The following is a 22,222-nucleotide window of genomic DNA, read 5'->3' as shown; positions in this document are numbered from 1 at the left end:
CATCACAGTTTCATTTTTCATTATTCCTTTTATACATCCTGTGTGTCTGACAAATTGGACAGATTTCTTGCAAACCCAAACTTAGAAAGTGCCTTGGCCTTCCTGCAGCCCTTCCCCCATAGCTTGAATGTACACCTCTTTCTAACTTTCAAAAGTCCTTCCCTTTATAGGCTCAGCTCACATGCCGGCCTTTCCTGATTTCCTACCACATGTCCCAGCTGAAAGAGTTCTCTCCCTTATATATTATTTAGCATATTTTTTCTAGCTTTCTTTTACTATTTCACATTAATCTGTTTTATTATATTTAATCTGCCACCAGGATCTCATGTACACAATTCCCACCTCCCAGAAGTCATTTCAGCTGCTTTTGCACCAACTCTTTTGGTTTCTGCTGCCCTGTTGGCATTGCCAGGGCTGTGTCCTTCACTGGAAGGTTTTTGTACTCCTCAGCCCTCAACCACTGGATCTCTGGACTGTCCCCATTATACTCTAGTATCAAGACTCACTGGCTTTTACCTTCTGGCCCAATGCCACGAAACACCAAAGATCCTGACCTTGACCCAAGGTCGCCTCTGGGCTACATGTCTCCAGGTTCCTTTTCTGTTGTTGTTTTTTTCTTTCTGCCTCCTTACCTCTAAAAGCTTTCTCATCAGTTGCCCTTGTTGCCAAGTTTGCACATGGCTCCTGCTCCTCAACCTCATTTTCCCTTGGAACCACCAGGAACACTGGCTGCCCCACTTTCTGCTCCATTATCCACTCGGTATTTACTGTATTCGTAGGGTTGGTCAGTGACCTCAAATCTCTAACCAGCTGCCTTCCTGTCACACCAGACTTAGAAGATCCAAGGAAATGTCACATGGAAAGCCAGCATGGTAGAATGGAAAGAACATGAGTAAGAATGCACTTAGTAGCTATGGCTTCCCATTTTCTCCTAGCCTTTCCCTCCTTTCTCCTTTCCCTTCCTTCCCTAGCTCTGCCCTGTGAGCCCTCCTCCTAAAAAAAAAAAAAAAATCATCTGGTGTCTATTTTGTGTATATTTATATCTGCATTGCGTGTTTCTCCCAAACAGATTGTAAGTTCCTTGAGGGCTAGGTCTGTTTTAATTTTATCATTTTATTCCTAATATTTAGCAGTTCTTGGTGCATAAAAGTGTTACTTATCCTGTCCCCAACTTCTTCACGATCACCCCTATCTTTATGTTCTTGAATGTTCCATGAAGAAAGAGACTATAACTTTATTTTATCTTTGAATCTAAAATATCTCATGCATGGTGGGTGCTTTATAAATGAGGGGATTGTTATATGATACTCAAAAGATTTTTAGAGCAATTTTTTAAAATGGCTAGGTTCACCTGACAGTAGTTAAACAAGAAGTTGATAAATGGGATTTCTGGATTGTTATATAGCAAGTGTCTGAACAGGTTCTGCTGCTGGGTGGTAACTTCTACATTTTTTTTATCTTTCCTGTACATTCACAGCCACAAGTTTCATCAGTTTCTAAAGCTTCCTGTTTAAGCATTGTTTTTCCAGGCACTTATTTTCCTCTGTACCCAATGTTATAAAATCTTTGGCAATAGGACTTTAAAAATCTGAAAGTCATTTCATTAAACAGCTTTATACTAAAAAGTCCCTTCAAAATAAATCAGAAAATGGGTTGGGGGAAAAGTGGACATCTACTTGATTGATACAAAGTCTTCTAATGCTTCCTCATGGCATGGAGGGAAATCTAATTTCCCAAAGGCTTATGTCAACATGGTATGAGTTCTAGCAGATCTTACTGGAAAAATTGCAATTCTGGCACCAGACTGACTGCTTTGTGAGGCCAGAATGGCCAAGTACAGAGATAATTATCAGTAGGCTGACCTCTTGATAGAGTCCTTTGACCATCTTGAAACAAATTAAATACAAAATTGCCCATGATCCTATGCTTCTCTTTGGTTTTGGAGTGATTCTGGCAGAACAGAAGAAAGGGGATCAGAGTATACCAAGAGACAAGCTGTTAATCCCCTAGATCCTTGAGCAGTGAACAAGTGGTTCACCTGGAACAACTGGGTCATATCATTTTGCTAAATTGCAAAATTGATCTCCTTCCCCCCCCCCCCCCCCCCCCGCCCCCAAACTCCTGTTTGGCATTTATATTTCTTCATAACCTGGTCACTTCTAGGTTTATGGAAGGTGGAGGTATCAACATCCTTATGGTTAAAGTTCTGTTTTTCATACATACTGTATGTTGGGAACTGATACAATGCTTTATGGCCTTTTTTGGTTTCAGATTTCAGCAATGGTAAACTCAGAAACCTGAGAGGCAGAATCTGAATAGAGTTGGGCTAAGAGGGCCCAGGTTCGAATCCCACCTCTGCCAGTTACCTGGATGAGTCACATCATCCAACTAATCTGGTCTTTATATGCAAAATGAAAGTTGGGAACTAGATGGTTTCAATCATTCTTTCCAACGCTAAATCTATGCTCTCATGTCTTGGGCATAACACTGTTCTGTTCTCATCCTGCAAATGGAAGGCATAGCTGGAAGCATACTGTGGCACAAGGTGCAGAAAAATCTGCAGCAGTGTTTCAGACATTCTAAGGGCTCTTGACAAAAGAATTTTAGAATCTTTATTTTTAGCAATGCTATTGTATTTCTGTCATTCATTTCTGAATCTCCATCCATCTAGTGGTCTCATAATATATTTTTTTAAGAGAGGAGGAGTATTGATCAGTTTTTTCTCTCCTTTTCTTTGCTCTTTTAAAACAAAAAAATCTCTTAAGATGGTTCTCTAAGGAAGAAATACTGGAGGAAATTTAGAAAATGCAAAAAAAATTCTATTAATAAAAAATTTTTCTAAAAGTGGATTGGAGGGAAGCAATTCAGCAAAACTAACCAATATATCACCATTTTGATGAGCCATGCACCAATTACTTCTGGTTTCTGAAATGAAAGGAAAAGGAATTGAGTTTTGTTTTTTTTTGTTTGTTTGTTTGTTTGTTTGTTTTTTTTTTTTTTTTTTTTAATTTAGTTTAGACCATTGGGCCTCTGGAGATAAAAATATTCAGAGCTAACATTTTATCTGGTGCTTTCAGGTTTACAGCATCTCACTTAGCCAGCTCTCTTTCTGTGGGTGTGTGTGGGTATGTATGGGTGTCTGTGTCTGTACATTTAGTATAGGAAACGGACAAGCACAAAGTAAACTTTTTGACTTGGGTGGAAGTTTGGGGTTTATTTCTTTTTTTTTTTTTTTAAAGATATTTTCCATTTCATTTTCCACAATCTGCAATTATATCAATCAATCAATAACTAGCTGTTGAACTCAAGCTTTGATCTTTCAGGATACTAAAAAGCTTTCAATCTACTTTAGGAGCTAAGATACACAAAGCATTTATTTAGTGTAATATAAAGACATAAATGACATACGAAGTTTCAGATGCTATGACCTTTAAAGGCTTCCTAGAAGAATTGGAGATAACATTTGAACAAATCAAGGATATATGTGAAGGCAAAACAATGCAAGGAAAGAAATCAATTCAACAAACTCTTAGGTGCCTGATTGACATCCATTCAGATGTTGAATTGATATCTGCAACTCAACATATCCAAAATAGAACTTGTTTTCTTCTCCCCTAAATTCATCTTCTGCCCTTTCAAACATTCTCTGTTTCTGTGGAGAATACCACTATTTTTTTTCAGTCACACTTTAGGTTCACACTTTGAGTTCTTAATGATTCCCTCTTCCTTATTCCCCCATACACTAGTATCCAGTCAGTTGCTAAATCTTAACAATTCTACCTCCCCAATATCTTTATCTGTTCCCTTTTTTTTTCCACTCATAGGGTACCACCCATATCTAAGTTGGACTGTTGAAAGAGTTTTTTCAGTGACCTGCTTTTCTGCTTCCAGTCTATCTTTTTGAATCCATTTTCTACACAACAGCCAAATTAGTATTCCTAACAAATAGATCTGACTCCACAGTGGGGGTGTTTAACCTGGAATCCATGGATATCAGGCAAATTTATGAATAAGGATGGGAATAAGTTACCTCTTTATTTCAGTATAATTTGCTTCTTTTGTAATCCTATTCCAAATTAGATATTACAAATCACTGACTTCTAGATTGGACTCTAGAATGGGTCAGACCAGCTCATAGCTAAGACAATGTATTAGTATTCCTGCTTTCCTATAGCATGGCCGTTCCAACATTGAATTTCTGCATTTTTTTTTTTTTCTCTGCCAAATTTCTTAGGCAGGAAATAAAACCTCAGTTTGTTTTCATATGCCTTTCTCTTTTAGTAGTTTGGCATATATTTTCTTATAGTTGTTGATCGTTTGATATTCTTTAGAAAACTTCATATCCTCTAATCTATTTAAGGATATTTACATTCATTTTGTTTATGCAAAGTTTTAAATTTATATGTAATCCAAAAATTTTCTTTAATAATGAAACATTTTACCAAATTACATGTCTTTACACAACGGCTTTGTTCACCTTTTTTTTACATTCTAGTTTTATTAAGTGTGCTTCTGGAAGAAAGCACTCTGGCATTTTAAATCCTCCAAAATTTGGCTTCTGCCTATGTTTTCAAATTTATTTCCCATTTCTCCCCTTGAGGTTGGTCCTGATCCACCTGGCCATTAAATTTCCTATCTCCTAGACTCATTAATCCATATCTTATCTTCATGCCTTTTTATCTTTGATCCTGTTCCTGGTATAAAGATGCCCTTCCTGTTCACCTGTTCACCTTTTTCAAACGTCCTGCTTCCTTTTAAGTACCACCCCCTAGGATAGGAACTAACTCCCAGTGATTAGTGTTCTTTCTTTCCTGAAATTACCAAGTATTTATTTGGTTACAAATTAGAATGTAAGCTTTTTAAGGATAGGATCATTTAATGATGAGATTTGCAGCTCCTAACTGTGTTTTGTACATATTCGTTTGATTAAATGTTTGTTGAATTGATTTGCCTACTAATTTTTTTTAGTTAATAGTATTTTTAAAAAAATTTTAAATGCATAAAAATAATTTTCAACATTCACTTTTGCAAAATCTTATATTCCAAATCTTCCTGTCTCTCCCTCTGCACTCTCCAGACAGAAAGCAATAGGTTAAACATGTGCAATTCTTATATAAACTTCCATATTCATCATACTGTGCATGAAAAATCCAAAGGAGGAAAAAATTGACAAGAAATTAAAAAAAAAAAAAACAAACAAGTAAACACTACGACCAAAAAAGGTATAATTAATATGCTTTGATCCACATTTGATCTTCACAGTTCTCTATCTGGATGTAGATGGCTGTTTCCATCACAAGTTCATTGGAATTACCTTGAATCATCTCATTGTTCAAAAGAGTCAAATTCATCACAGTTGATCATCACATAATCTTGTTGCTATATACAATGTTCTCTTGGTTCTGCTCACTTCACTTAGCATCAGTTCGTGTAAGTCTTTTCAGTTTTTTCTGAAATCAGCATGATTATTTTTAATAAAACATTAATGTTCCATTATCTTAATATACTATAATCATTCAGCTATTCCGTAACAGTTCCTTGCCACTACAAGGACTGCTACAATTTTTTTTTTTTTTTTTTTTTTGCATTTGTGGGTTCTTCTCCCTTTTTTATAATCTCTTTGCAGTACAGACCCAGTAAGACACTGCTGGATCAAAAGGTATGCACAGTATGCACAAAAAAGTATGCACATCTTTTGGGCATAGTTCCAAATTGTTCTTCAAAAGGAATGTATGATTTCACAACTCTACCAACAATGTATTAGTATCCCCGTTTTCCCACATTTCCTCCAACATTTATCATTGTCTTTTCCTGTCATCTTAATCAATGCAAATCTCAATTTTGCATTTCTTTCAGCAGTAGTGATTTAGAGCATTTTTTCATATGATTCTAAATGGCTTTAATTTCTGTGTTCATATTCTTTGAACGTTTATCAAATAGAGAATGCTTGCTCACTAATTTTAAGGCATTGTGACAGACCATGAATGTAATAAAATGAACACTATCCTTACTCTCTGGGAGCTTACCATTCTAGTGACTATGATAAGATATGTATGTCTTTAAGGATAATAGGAGATAAGATGTGGTGAGGGCAGAGAAGTTTAGGTATTGTGCTGTAACAGATTTTGAGGAATGATTTTTATATACTTTCAATTGTTAGGGATGGGGGGGGGGGAAGTCCCTGAGCTTGGTAGAAGTACACCTCTGCGCAGATGGATGAAGCTGATTGTAAAGAGGGAGGCTCTAGTATTATTGTTAGTCAAAAATTGAGTCCAAAGGAGAAGAGAATAAAATAAATAACCTGGAATGATATGGCCAGCATAACATTCATATCCTTTTTGAGGATGTAATGTGTTCCATATCTCATTTTAGCCTTACAGTAATATTGAGATGGATATTATTATCCTATTACAGATAAGAAAATTGATGTTCTTAGAGATTAAGTGACTTGCTTAAGATCATACTGTAATAGTGTAGCAGGGTTGGACTTCAAGATTTTGGGTCTCCAAATCTAATTCTCTCCTATGCCATGCTGCCTTTCTCAAATATTATCTATTCCAAGCCTCTCACTTGGCGGCTTCTTTCCTTTCACTCAGATGTTGACATGAGTAGCCATAGAAGCTTGAGGTAGATTTCATAGTTTAACTGAGAACATATTTTAGGGAAAGTATATAGAACAGTTTGGCATAAACCAAGGTTCACTCATTTAACAAATAGTATATACCTACGGTGTATATTTCAGAACACTATGATAGGTCAGCACTGGGAAAGATAAAAAAAGTTTAGAAGCTCAGTCACTGTGAGTCTAGTAGCCTTTGCCTCTTTCCTTTCACTCTGTTCCTATCAGTAGAAAAAAGGAAGGGCATCATTGCATAAAACTGAGGCTATGTTGTATTTTTTTGTTGTTGTTTCGTGAGATACAGTGGCCAAAAATTCATTGCTTAGTGACGAGCTTACTAATGTTGAGCCTCTCAATACTAAATTAAACTGGTTGTTGGAAAGCAGTTAGTAGGGTCATACTTAGAAGCCTTTCTAACATGATAAAACTTGTCCTAGTGGAGAAAAGAATGACCATTTATCAAGTATGATGTAGATGGAGTTATATGAGTCTGGTTTGAACTAGATGGTTTCTTAAGTTCCTACCAACTTTGTGAGATTAATGGGAAATATTTAAGTAGCAAACCATTGGGGTAAAGACTGGGTATGGAAGCTAGAGGAAGAGATGGGTTAAGGAAAAGGAGAATGGCCTAAGTTTGTCCTTTCCAATTCTGTGTCATGCCGAAATAAGGTAAATATGCTCTTTATTCAGATCATTTATAAAACTGTTGAACAGGTCAATGCTAAGAACAGATCCCTATGGCACTCCACAAAAGAACTCCTTTCAGATTAATATTAAGGACCAGACTCTTTTGGTCCAGCCATTCACCCAGCTCTAAATCTTGTACTGTCATCTAATCCATATCTCTCTTGCTTTTTCCACAAAGAGACTTTATATCAAATATATAGCTAAAATTCAGGGCAAGCATAAATGTCCTAGAATTTTTTCAGGAATTAAAGTCATCACACTCATTAACTTAAGTTTTTTTTTTCTTTGTTTTTTTTTCCTGAGGCTGGGGTTAAGTGACTTGCCCAGGGTCACACAGCTAGGAAGTGTTAAGTGTCTGAGACCAAATTTGAACTCGGGTCCTCCTGAATTCAAGGCTGGTGCTCTATCCACTGCACCACCGGGCTGCCCCCTCATTAACTTAAATTTACAGGCTTTGTCTTCCCTTTGTTTATGTTACTGCCAGCTTAAGTAATGTAGGAATAAGTGAGGCATGTTCTGCAGAAGTTGCACTATTAAAATAGCTTTGTAGTAGCACTCAAGTGATTTTGAAAGCGAAGTAAATAAGTTTCAATTCATGAAAAACATATAGTGAAAATAATTTCCATAAGCCTTCATAGATGGCTTGTAAGTTTCCCACCTATATCTTTTTTCTGTGTGTAGCTTTTCCATTTATTTTTCTTTCAAATAATTATATAGATGGTTGTGTCCTTAAGAATGTGTAGAATTACCCAAGTTACTTACACCTTTGGAATCCAATTCTTACCGTGCAATAAGAAATTTGGTTTTACACACATATATTGTATCTAGGTTATACTGTAACACATTTAATATGTATGGGATTGCCTGTCATCTAGGGGAGGGAGGGGAAAACTTGGAAAAATGAATAGAAGGGATAATGTTGTTAAAAAAAATTACCCATGCATATGTACCGTCAAAAAAATTATAATTATAAAATTAATAAAAAACTGAAATGCCTTTGAAGACAAAAAATGTGTAGAATTCTTTTTTTTTTTTTCCCTTTAATTTTTATTTATTTATTTATTTTTAAATTATAGCTTTTTATTTACAAGATATATGCATGGGTAATTTTTCAACATTGACCCTTGCAAAAAAACTTGTTCCAACTTTTCTTCCTCCTCTTCCCCCCTCCCCTAGATGGCAGGTAGTCCCATGCATGTTAAATATGTTAAAAGTATATGTTAAATACAATATATGTATACATATTTATACAGTTATTTTGCTGCAGAAGAAAAATCAGATTTAGAAAGAAGGTAAAAATAACCTGGGAAGAGAAACAAAAATGCAAGCAAACAATAACAGAGTGTAAATGCTATGTTGTGGTCCACACTCATTTCCCAGTGTTCTTTCGCTGGGTGTAGCGGGTTCTATTCATTACTAATCAAATGGAACTAATTTGGATCTTCTCATTGTTGAAGATAGCCATTGCCATCAGAATTGATCCTCATATAGTATTGTTGTTGATGTGTATAATGATCTCCTGGTTCTGCTTATTTCACTTAGCATCAGTTCATGTTACGTCTCTCCAAGTCTTCATCCTGCTGGTCATTTTTTACAGAACAATAATGTTCCATAACATTCATATGCCACAATTTACTCAGCCATTCTCCAATTGATGGGCATCCATTCAATTTCCAGTTAGAATTCTTTCTTTGCTTCTTTCTTTTTTGTTAATCTCATTGGGAGGAGGGGGAAACCATGGCAGAGTTCTTACCTACTTAAATTATTAAAAAATGCTAAAGGTGTTAGTATTCCTAATAGTGTTGGATAGAATCTTATTAGAAAGGACTGGCTAGGTGGTCAACAAAATTTGTTGAATTGAGCCTATGTGCAAGGTTCTAAAAGGGGGATACAAGTCCTTATAAGGGTATGAAAATGAATGAGAAAAGGAATTGCTCCAAATAATTTTTTAAATTCAGTCTTTTGTATAGTGTTAATAGGTTGCAGTTCTTTTGAGGAACCAATTCAGATTTCGTTTCTGTTTATGTTGAGGGTGTGGGGTTCCTCATAATATTTCTGCCCTTTTTTTTAAGCCTTTTTTTAATGATGATGTTTCAACTCTACTCATTTTGGGTTGCTTTTTCTAAAAATAGTTTTCTTTAGTTTTAAATTTCTGGGCTTTTTTGTTATGTTTTTTACATTTTGGTTTTTTTGTTGCTATTTTTGAGTGGGCTGTTGATAGGCTAAGTTGGACAAACCTCTTGTGTCCATCTCTAGGGAAGTCTTCTATTGCTGTTATCTACATAGTTTTATGCTTGTTTGTTATAAACAGTGAGATAGAAGTGCTCCAAAAGGAATGACAGATAAGAATTCCTATCTAAGAAAAATGAGAGGGCTTATTTGAAGTGATAACAGAATGCAGAAAACTGAGCCAAAAGAACAATAAACATAATTACTATAGCAGTTTAAGTCCAGACATTGTTAAGAGGCAACAAACACAGGCCCAATACAGCAGGCAATGTGAAAAGGAGACTGTCACAGTCAGAGCACATATCCTTTTCCACTAATAACATGAACCTACAAAAATGAAAGGGTGATGTTTCAGTGATAATTCTGCTGTTAGGTGGTTTTACTGGTTCTTAGGCATTGTACTTTATAGAGAAATTTGGTGTTAAGACTGTCAACAATATCAATTTGGGAGGAAAAAAAACATTCAGAAATGGTGAGGAATAATAGAGCTTAAATTATACACTATACTGGCTGTTCAACCAGAGATTATGATAATTTTGTTGTTTTGGGTTTTTTTAAATTAATGACAAATTTTGTTTAGATTACTCATAAAACTCCCCAGCATACTCCCAATTGAAACCCCATATTAAAAAATTCTCCAAAATAGTTACATAAACAACATTAGAATGATTGTAGGTATTTATATAGTATATGGAATCTTAGGCCTTAACAGTTTTTCATTTGTTTAAATTTTTTTTTTAAATGTACACACTTTATAAGTTAGAAGAAAAACTAGACAGTGAAAACTGAATTTTGTAGTCATTTAAAGTTGCTGCCATACCAGCCCTGAAGTCAGGAGGATCTGAGTTCAAATTTGGCCTCAAAAACTTAACACTTCTATCTGTTCGACCCTAAGCAAATCACTTAACCTCAATTGCCTCAGCAAAAAATAAGTACATAAATAAAGTTGCTGCCATTGCATACATTTAACCTATATTAGATTGTTTGCTGCCTTGGGAAGGGGGAAGGTAAGGGAGAGAAGAGAAGAAAATAGAACACACAGTTCTAATAAATGTTGAAATGTTAAAAATTTGGAAAAATAAGATACCACTGAAGAAAAAAAAATTGCCAGCTTCATAGAATCTGGTGAGATTTCTGCTCTACAAGCATTCATATAATAATTCAAAAAGCAATGTGTCTATATATAAACATGTTTATAAATTTGGAAACTTCAACGTCATTTTAAGGCATCTGAAGAGGATTTTAATTGAGAATATTTGATATTTAATGAGTAAAACATTATAAAACTAAAAAAATAAAATTGTCTTTTTTATAGTTTGGGGATGTATGTGTGTTCTGTTTAGTTCTGTCTGCATTACTTTTTAAAGTCTTTCCTATGTGCTAGTTTCAGTTTTCTTAACTGTAAAGTGAAAGAATTGAACCAGAAATATTTCTCAAGTCTCTTCCAGCTCTAGAATTATGATGCTGTGATCCAATGTATATTTCCTTAACTTCTTTTTCTGTATTGCAATAGTTGGCATTAATAACCTTGTTTCGTGGCCTTTTAAGTTTCCATTTTTAAGTGTCTAAACTTCCTGTTTCTCCATTAAAAAGAATGTATGCTTTTGAGCATATTAATGAAAAAAATTCTGTAACACATTTAACAAAAGAATCCCTGTGCTACAAAATTTTCCAGAAGTAGAGAAAGAAAACAAGTCTGTGAAACAATTGCTCTAATTTCCAAATTAGGAAAAGATAAATTGGGAAAAGCCTACTATAAATCCAAATCACTAGTGAATGTTGAGGCAAAAAATAAAATGAAATATCAGGAAAAAGATTGGAGCTATAATTTTAAAAAATTTTTTCACATGAGCTTTCATATTTAGGCCATGTATTATCTACTGTTGTTGGTATATAGTATAAAATGTTGGACTAAATCTAATTACTGTCCAACTGCTTTCTTGTTCTGGTAAATTTTTGTCATTAGAAAATCCCTAGTCCAGAAGTTGGTATCTTTAGGCTTATGAAACACTAGACTACTGTGTGACTAACCTAGTTTCTCCTAATTAGCAGCTTTCATGTTTTTTAACCAACACCAAATAGTTTTGTTTGCTGCCTTATTGTAGCATAACTTGAGATCAGGTTAATACTACATAGTTTTCATTGTTACATTTTTCTTTTTCCCTTAAGATTCTTCACTTTTTGCCTCCAGATAAATTTTGTCATTATAAGTGTGGCCCTTTCATGAACAATGAAAAGTTCCTAATTTTTAAAGTAAGAGACTAAGGTTCACAAATCTCTTGAGCTTGGCAATTAAGAGCTTCATTTGGCTGTGCCCATCAGTTGTTCACACCAAATCTCTTCAATTAAACTTGTTTGGGAATTAGCAATTTATTTTCCATTTTTAAAAAATTTTATTTTTTTGGTTCAGCCTTTGACTTAATCTTTATTTAGGGTGTTTTAGATCTTCATTTTTTGTTCATATTTCCTCTAATGTTTGCAATTTTTAATGTTTTGTGGTCTGTGATTCTTTTGTCTGGTGGAAGCCTGCAAAGGAATTTTAAGATTCTCATCAAATCCATTTTTCTAATTATGTGTTCACCCTGGTGTTTATCTTTCAAATAGTTAATGAATGAATGAGTATTATTAATCACCTATGTCCCAAGTGCATTGTAGTATTTAGTACAGTATAGTAAGTAAATAGAAGTTGGAGGTTATAGAAATAGAAGTTAGATTCCCCCTTTGGCGCTAAAGAAATCTGGCTGTGAGTCCCAAGCGCACTGTAGTAATGATGAGAATTAGGTAAGGGATACCTAAATGAAATTAGGGTTAACTGAGGTCTAGTGGCAGGTTCAGGGTACAAGGAGTCAAATAGAGCTCCCTTGCAACCCCTTTGGATTCAGCGCAAGGATACAGAGTTAAATGAGGTCTAGTAGCCGTGCAAGAGTTCTCTGTAAAGGAATTTACAGACCCGAAAGCCTAGATTGATAAAAGAGGTTTATTTGGGGGTTTGGAAGTAAGGTTAAAAATAGAAAGATGCCAGGGCCAGCGCTGGCATCAGGCAGGCAGGAACCCTTGACATAGCCGGAGTAAGGAAGCCATGTTTGGGATTCCTTCAAAGAGTGGACTCCAGGGTTCCCCTTTTTATAGTGGGGGGCTTTTGGTAATCTTGAAAGGGCCCATGGGTGGAGTCCCAGGTTGGCTCCTGGCTAGGTTTCAGCCAGGGTTAGAATTTGAATAGAATTCCATGGGTTTTTAGATAAGGAGCTGTTTGTGCTGGGGGTGGGGATTGGGGAAACCTGAGGAAATCATTAGATTGGGGGCTGGAACAGCCCAAGTTTGCTCAGATCCCATGGGGGCTTGGAGAATCCCCATATCTCCCATTGAAATTCATGGGAGCTGGGAATTAGAAAGGAATCTTAACCCACATCACAAAGACAAAAAAGTCCTGCATTCTAATAAAGTAGACAATATACATAGGACTGTGGTTGCCAGGGAGGGATGTTTTGGTTTGGGAAGTTAAAAACAATGATGAGTCAATCTATGTGAGAGCTGATTGCCATTTTAGTAAAGATGATAGTGTTAACTGTATTACAATCCAGAGCTGGAAAGTCAGATGAAGGCAAGAATACAGCAGGCAGGGAAGATGACACGGTCCAAAGAGTACAGCAGCAGGCAAGGCAGATAACAAGAAAATAACCAGAGCAGAAAATGCAGCATGGCTAGGGCCAGCTAGATACACTGGCCTATGATACACTTACCCATAAGGATTTTAAGGGATGGTTGAATTTGTCAAGTTGACAGAGGACTTTATAGTCACCTACAATTAGTGTCTTGATGTCTGAATTTGTCAACTTTTTCTTTACTCCCTTATCAGTGAAGCCATTGTTTACTGTCCTTTCAAGATAAAATCAGATTTTTTTTTCTTTTGGAGAGGAGACCGACAGTCTGGGAGACTGAGAAAGAGAGGAGATAATTACTCAATATTCATTGTGATTCTGTGCTGAGCCACCTTCCCACTCTACTGAACAAAAAGTATTTGTTATCTAAGTATGTCCTGTCTTATCTCTAAACCTCACCCACATGCCCATATTTGCATTTAAGTCATTTAAGTCATTTTGCATTTAAAGTATATTAATTGCCATTTAAATAGGGAAGTGAAGCATTAGGAGTGTGTAATATTGTCTACATTGTCTGATACAGTTGCTTTGCTGAGTGGTTTTGCTTAACTGTTACTTTTTGTAACAAGAGGATTCATTGTTTGAAGGATGGCTTATTATATATGGGGAAGTGACTGGGCTATAAATAAGGAAAAATCAACCAAACAAATGGATAAGTGTTGGAAGATCTTAGTTCTTCATAGAATTTTTCTACCTCCTCATTCTGAACAACTATACATAAGCTTCATTTTTTCATCATTTATAAGCTTTATTTTTTTTTTACCCCCTTTGGTTTCTTTACAAATGTTTCTCATGAATAACTGCAATGACCCATATCAAATGAAATGGTGTGTCTTGTTGCTTTTGTACACATAATAAGTGTACAAAGGCTGGGGAAGAACAGTGAGCTATCATTCCATTTAGCTGCAACATCCTTCTGGTTGCTTTTGTAGTGAGTGTCAATATTGACATGAATCAATTTAGAAGTAGAATTTCACTCTTAAAACATCTAAGTTAATATTTGTAGGTAGGCAGTTCTCAGCAATCTGAAACCCTTTTCTGCAAAGAGACTGCCCAGGACTACAGCTACCTCTTATTTTTATTTCATGAGTTGTTATGCTCAAAAGAATTCATCATCTACTGAGATATTAACCTAATAATAATAAGCTGTTCCACACCCACCCAAGCCAGCTATTAGAAAACTGACACAGTCTATTGCTGTGACCATATTTGAAACCTTTCCAGCCTTTTACCAACTTTACCAGTGTAACCTTTGAGAAGCTAGGGCACTCTTATGCCACAATGTGTCAATAAGTAGGACTTTGTATAAAGCTAGAAGTCCTTAAGGAGCCTAAGAAATAGCTGCTGAAAGTTCCTATAATCTTACCTTTGCTTACCCTATTGAGTATGCCTGTGATTTGACCCAGATAAATCTAACTTCATGTATATCCCACTTGGGTATTGAGGTTTCATCTTTACTAAGTTTTTCTCCCAAATGGTAAAATGAGTCAGAACTGCCAAAGATGTACCACAAATTATATTCTTTATAATTTTACTTATGTATACACATATATATATATTTACATCTATAATTTACATTACATAAAATTTACATTCTCTTACATTATTACACCCTATGCTGTATATCATTCCCAATCGATGTGCCTAAACTGGTCTGCACTACTGTTACTTTCCTGGATTTATCCAAGTTTGCCTACTCTTTTTATTCACCAAAACAACCTTAGGCTTTGCTTGGCAGGGGTGCTCTGATGGTGTCTATATTAAAGAATTGGTGGTCATTTATCCTGCTTTCTCTTTACTACCCCTACATTTTTCTAATCACTTCTCATTTGCCATAGATGCAAATTACAAGGCTGCCCAGGTTTTGGATGAGGTCACTGATAACTTCAATGGATATCCAAGTATTTCTAGAACTTCGGATCAGGATCTTTGATAATTCCTTAAATGCTCTCTCCTAAAACAAACTAGATTTTTACCTGCTATCTCCAGAGGACCGATATACCATGGCGTTACAACTGAGTTGCTATTGGCTCCATATGCCTTGACTTTTACATTTTAATATACCTGTAGATGACTTCTCTCCATGTTACTCATCTGATTAGTAAACAGTAAGCAATGACTATATTCTACACACATGCTGGGAATGTGAAGAAAGACAAAAGATATTACCTGATCCAAGGTGCTCACAATATATTGGAGACTACATATAAAAAACTGGAAAGTAAAGAGGAGGAGGGGAGGTGCATAATGAAGTTGGATGGGAAATGGTTAGATGAATGCTCTGGGATCCCTCCTTAAATGAAGAATTTGGGAGGAGCAAAATCCATGTCCACTCTCTCCGTGATCTCGGGGGCACAGTATTAATAAATTTGACTTTCAGGGTTGATGCAGTCTTGTAGGATTATAAGCTTCTAGAGACCATGATGAAGTTCAGTAATGCAGCTGGGTAGGAAATAGTTTGTCTTTAAAATAACAATAATGGGCAGCTAGTTGGTATAGTGGATAGAATACCAGCTCTAAAGTCAGGAGGACCACAATTCAAATGTGACTTCAAATACTTAACACTTCCTACCTATGTGACCCTGGGCAAATTGCCTCAGGAGAGGAAAAATGTTTTGCTTCTATTTTGTATATGTGTATAAAATCGTTTGTGCCAAGATAGGGCTTTTTTTTTTTTTTTTTTTTTTTCCCTCACACATATAACTAATGTGACTCGTACTACCATGATACATGAAACACTGACTGAAGCATGGTGCTTACATATGGTACATATTTGGGAATTATACCATTTAGAAAAAAAAATTTTAAAAAGCCTTAAGATACTCAAGTGGGTCTGCATGAAACTTTTCTCAAGGTCCAAGTTGATAACACTCTGAAATTAATTCTCTGCTAAAACGTTTTATATTAAAATTTATTTTCTGGCATCTTGTTTCTATCCTTAGCATCAATACTTGTATATGTATTATCAAAGTTTTTTATGCTAGAAGTATCATGCCAGAGAAATTTATCTAGCAAAACCTTGGAATGGTTCCTGGATTGTTGTGGTAGTAATCTTTTCATCTCTTTTTCTCTCCAGGATACCCCTTTGCCTTGTTTTATCGACAGTTCCTTTTCTACAAGGATAGCTACCTCATCCATCTCTTCCATATTGTTACAGGCCTCTCAATTGCCTATTTTAACTTTGGTAAGTGTTCTGAGAGAACTAAGATAGTATCCTCATTTGTAAAATATTACCTTATAAAAAGAATTTGGGAAATGAAAGAGGAATATAAACAAAGCACTTTAAGGAGGCTTTAGTGGATAAAGACATTTGGTTCAAGATTTCAATAAGCAGTTGTGAGATTGACTGGTGGTTGGGGCTGGATAAATAGCTTTGATGATCACCTGAATAAAGATTATAATTGAATTCAGGGGGGGAGCTGATAAGATCGCCAAACAAAATAGTACATATAGAAAAGAGTAGCTAAATAGAAGAAAAAGACAAGAAGCTGTCACCAGCTTAAGCAGATTTCCATAACATAATAATAAATTTATTTTTCTTTTCAAAAAGAAAAAGCCCAAAAGAAAAAGCTTTAATAAAAACAAAAACAAACCAAAACATTTATTCAATATTTTATTTTATTTTTCCCAGTTACATGTAAAACAAATTTTTTTTAAACATTTGATTTTAAAAGTTCGTTCCCGATTCTCTCCTTTTCTCTCTTCCCCCATCTACCCCCATTGAGAAGGCACATGTGAAGTCATGCAAAACAATAATTATCTTGACAAATCCAATGTTTGTGTAGAAGAGAATATGGATTCCTCCTTTTGCTTCAAAATGGCTAATCATCCCATTTTTTCCCCTCTATTGTTTGCCCAAAAAAAAAAAAAAAAAAAAACCTGAATATTTCCTTCAGCTTTACCTCATCAACAGAAACAGAAGTTAGATTCTTCCTTTGGCCCTAAAGAAATCTTGAATGTGAATAGATGGCACTCAGAGAGGTCTACTCCCTTAGCTTAATACAGCCAACTTTCAGTTTTTCCCTCAAAACTGAAGCCAAAGATCATTCCATCTGTAAGAGGAGGGATTTAAACAGGATCCTCTGATCCCAAACCATTTAGTGGCACAACTAACCATCTGAAAACAACAATCCAAGTTTAGCAAGTTACTTCCCACTGTGCCTCAGTTGGTTGATCTGTTTGCCCAGCATCTTAAATTGTGGTTCCCCAACCCCATAAAGGGTCTCATAACTGAGTGTGGGGATTGTGAAATCATGATTTATTATCAACAAATGCTTATATATGCTTGTATACCTATTTTATACACCCATATCTCTGCAGTCATGTAAAAGTTTTTCAGACTAAAAAGTAGAAACCATTTAATAGGCCCTGCTGGACAGGATAGATTCTCAACTGTGCTACATTTTTATACTTCAATGAGCTATCAGTCTTTGAATAACATTTATCCAGCCTAAATTCCTCATGGCCAATGAAAAATCAAAAATAGCATTCTACAACAATCCAGTATCAGAATGATGTTGTACCCAATAGCTTCTCAGATTCAGATTTTCAGGATGGATGTGAACCCTGCAGATACATTCTAGGATTCCTATTCTCTCACCTCCATTTAGGAAACCAGCTCTACCACTCTCTGACATGTGTGGTGCTACAGTTCCTCATTCTTCGGCTGATGGGCCGCACTATAACTGCTGTCTTGACCACCTTCATCTTCCAGATGGTAAGTAATTTTTTCTTTTCATTCCACAGTTCTCACTTAATGTTCTCATGGGAAGAATGTTGTGCTGATACATTGCACTGAGAAGGAGACCTGGGTTTCTTTTTCTGTTTACACTAGCTGTGTGGTACTCAGATGTAAAGGGCAATAATCATTGCCCTTTCCTGAAGGTAGGGAGCTAGACCTGGAGTCCCCTTGAAACTGCACATTCTAGAATTCTGTAACTAGATAAGCCCTAGGAAAGAAACACATTTTTGCTCTTGTTCTGAGAGTAGGGGAAAATGAAAAGCAGAAGCTAAAATCTAGTCACAAACATATGGGTGACCTAGAGCAAATTTCTTTCTTTCTCCAGAAAGGAACAGAAAAAGAATAGGTAAATCCAAGATGATAGTTAAATGAATTATTGTTCCCTCTGGCAGGCCTACCTTCTTGCTGGTTATTATTACACAGCCACAGACAATTATGACATCAAGTGGACAATGCCACACTGCGTCTTGACCTTGAAATTGATCGGTAAGTGATAATGGCTTTAATTCTTTTTGTCCATTTCCTATACCTATATTAGGCTCCTCCCCTGTCAACCCACAAGAGACTGTTTTCTCCCCTACCTTCTTAGGATTGTGCACTTCCCACCCACATTCAGTCCTTGAGCTACACATTCAGTGCTTCCCCCTCCCCCTCCGCTTTACCCCACCTTCTCTCTCCGCCCAGGTCTGGCTGTTGACTACTATGATGGAGGGAGAGATTGGGTAAGTAAATACACATTCCATAGGGAGACTGAGGAAACAACCAGTGGGAGGGGAAAAGGCTAATATTACCAAGACTTGTACCCCAAATCCCAGGAGCAGGAAATCCTCCACAGCCAGGGTTATCACTCTGATCCAGATAGCACCTGAGAAAGGATCAGCAGATCTTATTTGCCAAGGTTGGAGCTTTTGACAAAAGTCCAGAGGTTACTGACAACAGGGCAACTGGGAGGAAAAGAAAAAAAGAACTGGCTATTGCTAAGCTCCCCCAAACATGGTTACACACATACAAAGTGATATCTCCCTGCTGAAGTGAATGCTTTGGAATCTTAGAGAAATGGGGCTCAGAATGGAGATCAAGCTATGTTGTGGGGAGTCTCACAAGGCTATTCCTGAAACACTCATTCTCTTTCCTTTGGCACAGAATTCGTTGTCTGTTGAGCAGCAAAAATATGCCATTTTGAAAGTCCCTTCCCTGCTGGAAATTGCTGGATTCTCCTACTTTTATGGGGGCTTTTTGGTGGGACCCCAGTTCTCCATGAACAATTACATGAAGCTGGTGCAAGGACAGATGACTAATGTACCAGGGAAGAAACCCAACAGGTAATCTTATCCCCAGAGATCTTGGCTAACAAGTGTATCCTACCCATCTAAGATTGCAGTCCCTTCTGATACAGGGATTTTCCTAATGATAAGACTAACAAGTGCTGGAAAACATGGGCCTTTATCACCCAACCCATAGACTGTTAAAATTGGCTATTAGTAAAGATGTGCCAGGATGTTCCACTTGGTTTATATAGGTCCAGTGAATCAAATGCAAATGCTTTTTCACACATTTTATACAAACTATTGTCCTCACAGAAATCCATACTTCATCATGCTTCCCCCTACCCCCCCAAGTTTTTCTTTAAACAAGCATTCCTTGAACTAGCAGAGTTTAAGTAGAACTATCCATTTGCTGACAGCTTGGATAACTAAGCCAACATTTGCAGCTTTACACTTAAGTGGGGAATGCTATGGTTAACTAAATTGCAAGACTGAAGCTACATGTGACTTCATTTCTCTCTCCTGCAGTATTTTACCTGCTCTCAAGCGTCTGAGTTTGGGCCTCTTCTACCTGGTTGGCTACACACTGCTCAGTCCCTATATCACAGAAGACTATCTGCTCACTCAGGAGTATAAAGTGAGTACCCTGAAGAAGACCACCTGTTCTCTCAACATGGGGTTTTTCATTGCTGTGACTGGCTAGCCAGACCTCATTTTCTCAAATGGGTGCATCATACTTTCAGGGATAACTCTGCCATTGCTTTGGTGCCCCTCACCTCAGTATCCAGGGCAAGCTGGGCTTAGAACTTTGTCCACTTCTAGTTCATGGTTCAAAGCTCAGCTGTTCCCCTCCAGGGAAGTCCTCCTGGCACCCTTTCTGTGTCTTGATGGTGTTTAATGCTAGGCTTCTGTGGAGGTCCAAGGGCACAGGAAAAGACAAGTCCCAATTTGTGCCCTCCATCTAAGCAACAGAAAACCTGACCCATACTCAGAGGCACACAGGGAAACAGTGGAAGAAGGGGAAGAGTTGTGGACCACCTTCCTGTTAATGAGGAAATAAAACTATATTGAACCATTAGAGACTAGCAAAAACAAACCAAAAAATCACCAAATGGGGCAGGTCAGTCCAGAAGACAAGCACTAGGGGTTTTGTTGAGTGGCTGTCTTTAACTTGTGTTTTCCCTCTCTCCCAAAGAACAGCCCCTTTTGGTTCCGATGCCTCTACATGCTAGTTTGGGGCAAGTTTGTGCTCTACAAGTATGTCACCTGTTGGTTGGTTACGGTGAGTGGGAGAGGGTTAGGGAAGGAAACCCGAGCTGGAAGGGACTAGAAGACATATGTCTTATTTTTTTACCTGTGACGCAATTCTTCCTTCAGGAAGGTGTATGCATTCTGACTGGGCTGGGCTTCAACGGCTGGGATGAGAAAGGAAACCCCCTATGGGATGCTTGTGCCAACATGAAAGTGTGGCTGTTTGAGACCACACCGCGATTCACTGGCACCATCGCCTCCTTCAATATCAACACCAATGCCTGGGTGGCTCGGTAAGCAACCACACATGCACCACAGGGGTGTCATTACTTCATCCTTTATCTTTCTTGCCTGAAAACTGAGCTACAAATGGAATACATTTGTGTGCCTCTGGAGGGTGAAATCAAGAGTCAGCACGACTTCCTAGAGTGGGCACCAATCTAGGGATCAGAGCTGGCTTCGTCCTCTGCTCTGGCACAGGGTAACAATGTGACCCTGGAAAATCATTTTACCATCTTATCCCCACTGCTGTTCCTTGGGGAGTACAAAAGAAAGAGCTAGCAACCAGCCCAATTCTTGGAAATGAGAGGGAGCAGAGGTTGCAGAAAGTCCTGGTTTGCCTGGAACTCATGTTTTCCTTTTTGTTTCCAGCTACTTTTTTAAGAGGCTCAAGTTCCTTGGGAACAAAGTGGTATCTCAGGGCCTGTCCCTGCTTTTCTTAGCCCTGTGGCATGGGCTGCATTCCGGCTACTTGATCTGCTTCCAGATGGAGTTCCTCATCGTTATTGTGGAGAGACAGGTGGGACACATACACTAGACTGGAAAAATAGGTGGCAATGAGGGCCAGGTGTTGACTTTGCATTCCTGTCTGTCTCTTCCAGGTTGCCACCTTAATTACAGAGAGCCCAGTCTTGAACAAGCTGGCATCTATCACTGCCCTGAAGCCCATCTTCTACCTAGTGCAGCAGACCATTCACTGGCTTTTCATGGGTTATTCTATGACTGCCTTTTGCCTTTTTACCTGGGACAAATGGTTCAGAGTAAGTTGAGGGGGGACTGCCTGTCAGGAGGAAGAAGTAAAAACCAGGACTTGAAAAATGTCAAAGGTTATATCATACCCTCAGTCTCAGTGATCTACATCTCTCCACAGGTGTACAAGTCTGTCTACTTTCTTGGCCATGTTTTCTTCCTGAGCCTCCTATTCATATTGCCTTATGTTCACAAAATAATGGTGCCAAGAAAAGAAAAATTAAAGAAAGCAGAGTAATCTGCCTCCCTGGTAAGTGAGCCTGAGACTACACATTCAGCAGAGATTACTAAATGAGAACTTTGGTGATAGGATTGTTCTAATCAGCCTTCTTTTCTCTTGCAGGTGGCCTAAAATGGGACTGGTACAGGAACTACTGCCTCCCTTTTCATAGGACTCCTTTGCCCTGAGAACATGCAGAAGACAAAACCAGGGACTGGGAAGGAAGGCATGGCAGCTGCCAGCAAGTCTCTTCTGCCAGCTAAGGGGAAAGAAACCTTAGGGGAGTGTGGAGGGACCCATCTCACTTTTGGGCTCCCCCATGCACATTGCCTTATCTCTCCCCTTCCAGCTATGTTCTCTTTTTTGCTGATTTACTATGATTCTACACGTGCGGATACCACAGCCACTTCCTGGTGGAAGGGAAGGGACACAGGTTCTACCTGCTTCATTTTTCTACCTTGGAATTGTACCAGATAAAACCACTTCTGTTTGTTCAGTTTTTCATCTAGTGCCCCTGGGTGC

The 22,222-nt window shown here is 37.4% G+C and overlaps 1 protein-coding gene across 1 annotated transcript in view; it reads left to right on the top strand.

Annotated features, from left to right (window-relative positions):
- Positions 1–22,204, top strand: part of LPCAT3 (lysophosphatidylcholine acyltransferase 3) — a 28,672-nt gene extending 6,468 nt beyond the window's left edge. The window contains exons 2-13 of the mRNA XM_074269093.1: positions 16,271–16,378; positions 17,805–17,911; positions 18,328–18,421; positions 18,620–18,657; positions 19,079–19,257; positions 19,729–19,837; positions 20,396–20,482; positions 20,578–20,744; positions 21,103–21,250; positions 21,333–21,491; positions 21,602–21,730; positions 21,824–22,204. Coding sequence (XP_074125194.1) covers positions 16,271–16,378; positions 17,805–17,911; positions 18,328–18,421; positions 18,620–18,657; positions 19,079–19,257; positions 19,729–19,837; positions 20,396–20,482; positions 20,578–20,744; positions 21,103–21,250; positions 21,333–21,491; positions 21,602–21,718 — 1,313 coding nt within the window. The 3' untranslated portion in view covers positions 21,719–21,730; positions 21,824–22,204. The remainder of the gene's footprint in view (positions 1–16,270; positions 16,379–17,804; positions 17,912–18,327; positions 18,422–18,619; positions 18,658–19,078; positions 19,258–19,728; positions 19,838–20,395; positions 20,483–20,577; positions 20,745–21,102; positions 21,251–21,332; positions 21,492–21,601; positions 21,731–21,823) is intronic.
- The last annotated feature ends 18 nt before the right edge of the window (positions 22,205–22,222 follow it).

The sequence above is a fragment of the Sminthopsis crassicaudata genome, chromosome 5 (assembly GCF_048593235.1).
Source record: "Sminthopsis crassicaudata isolate SCR6 chromosome 5, ASM4859323v1, whole genome shotgun sequence".
NCBI classification, from domain to species: Eukaryota; Metazoa; Chordata; class Mammalia; order Dasyuromorphia; family Dasyuridae; genus Sminthopsis; species Sminthopsis crassicaudata.
The sequence above is the reverse complement of the archived record's forward strand: the minus strand, read 5'-3'. Positions and strand labels throughout refer to the sequence as shown.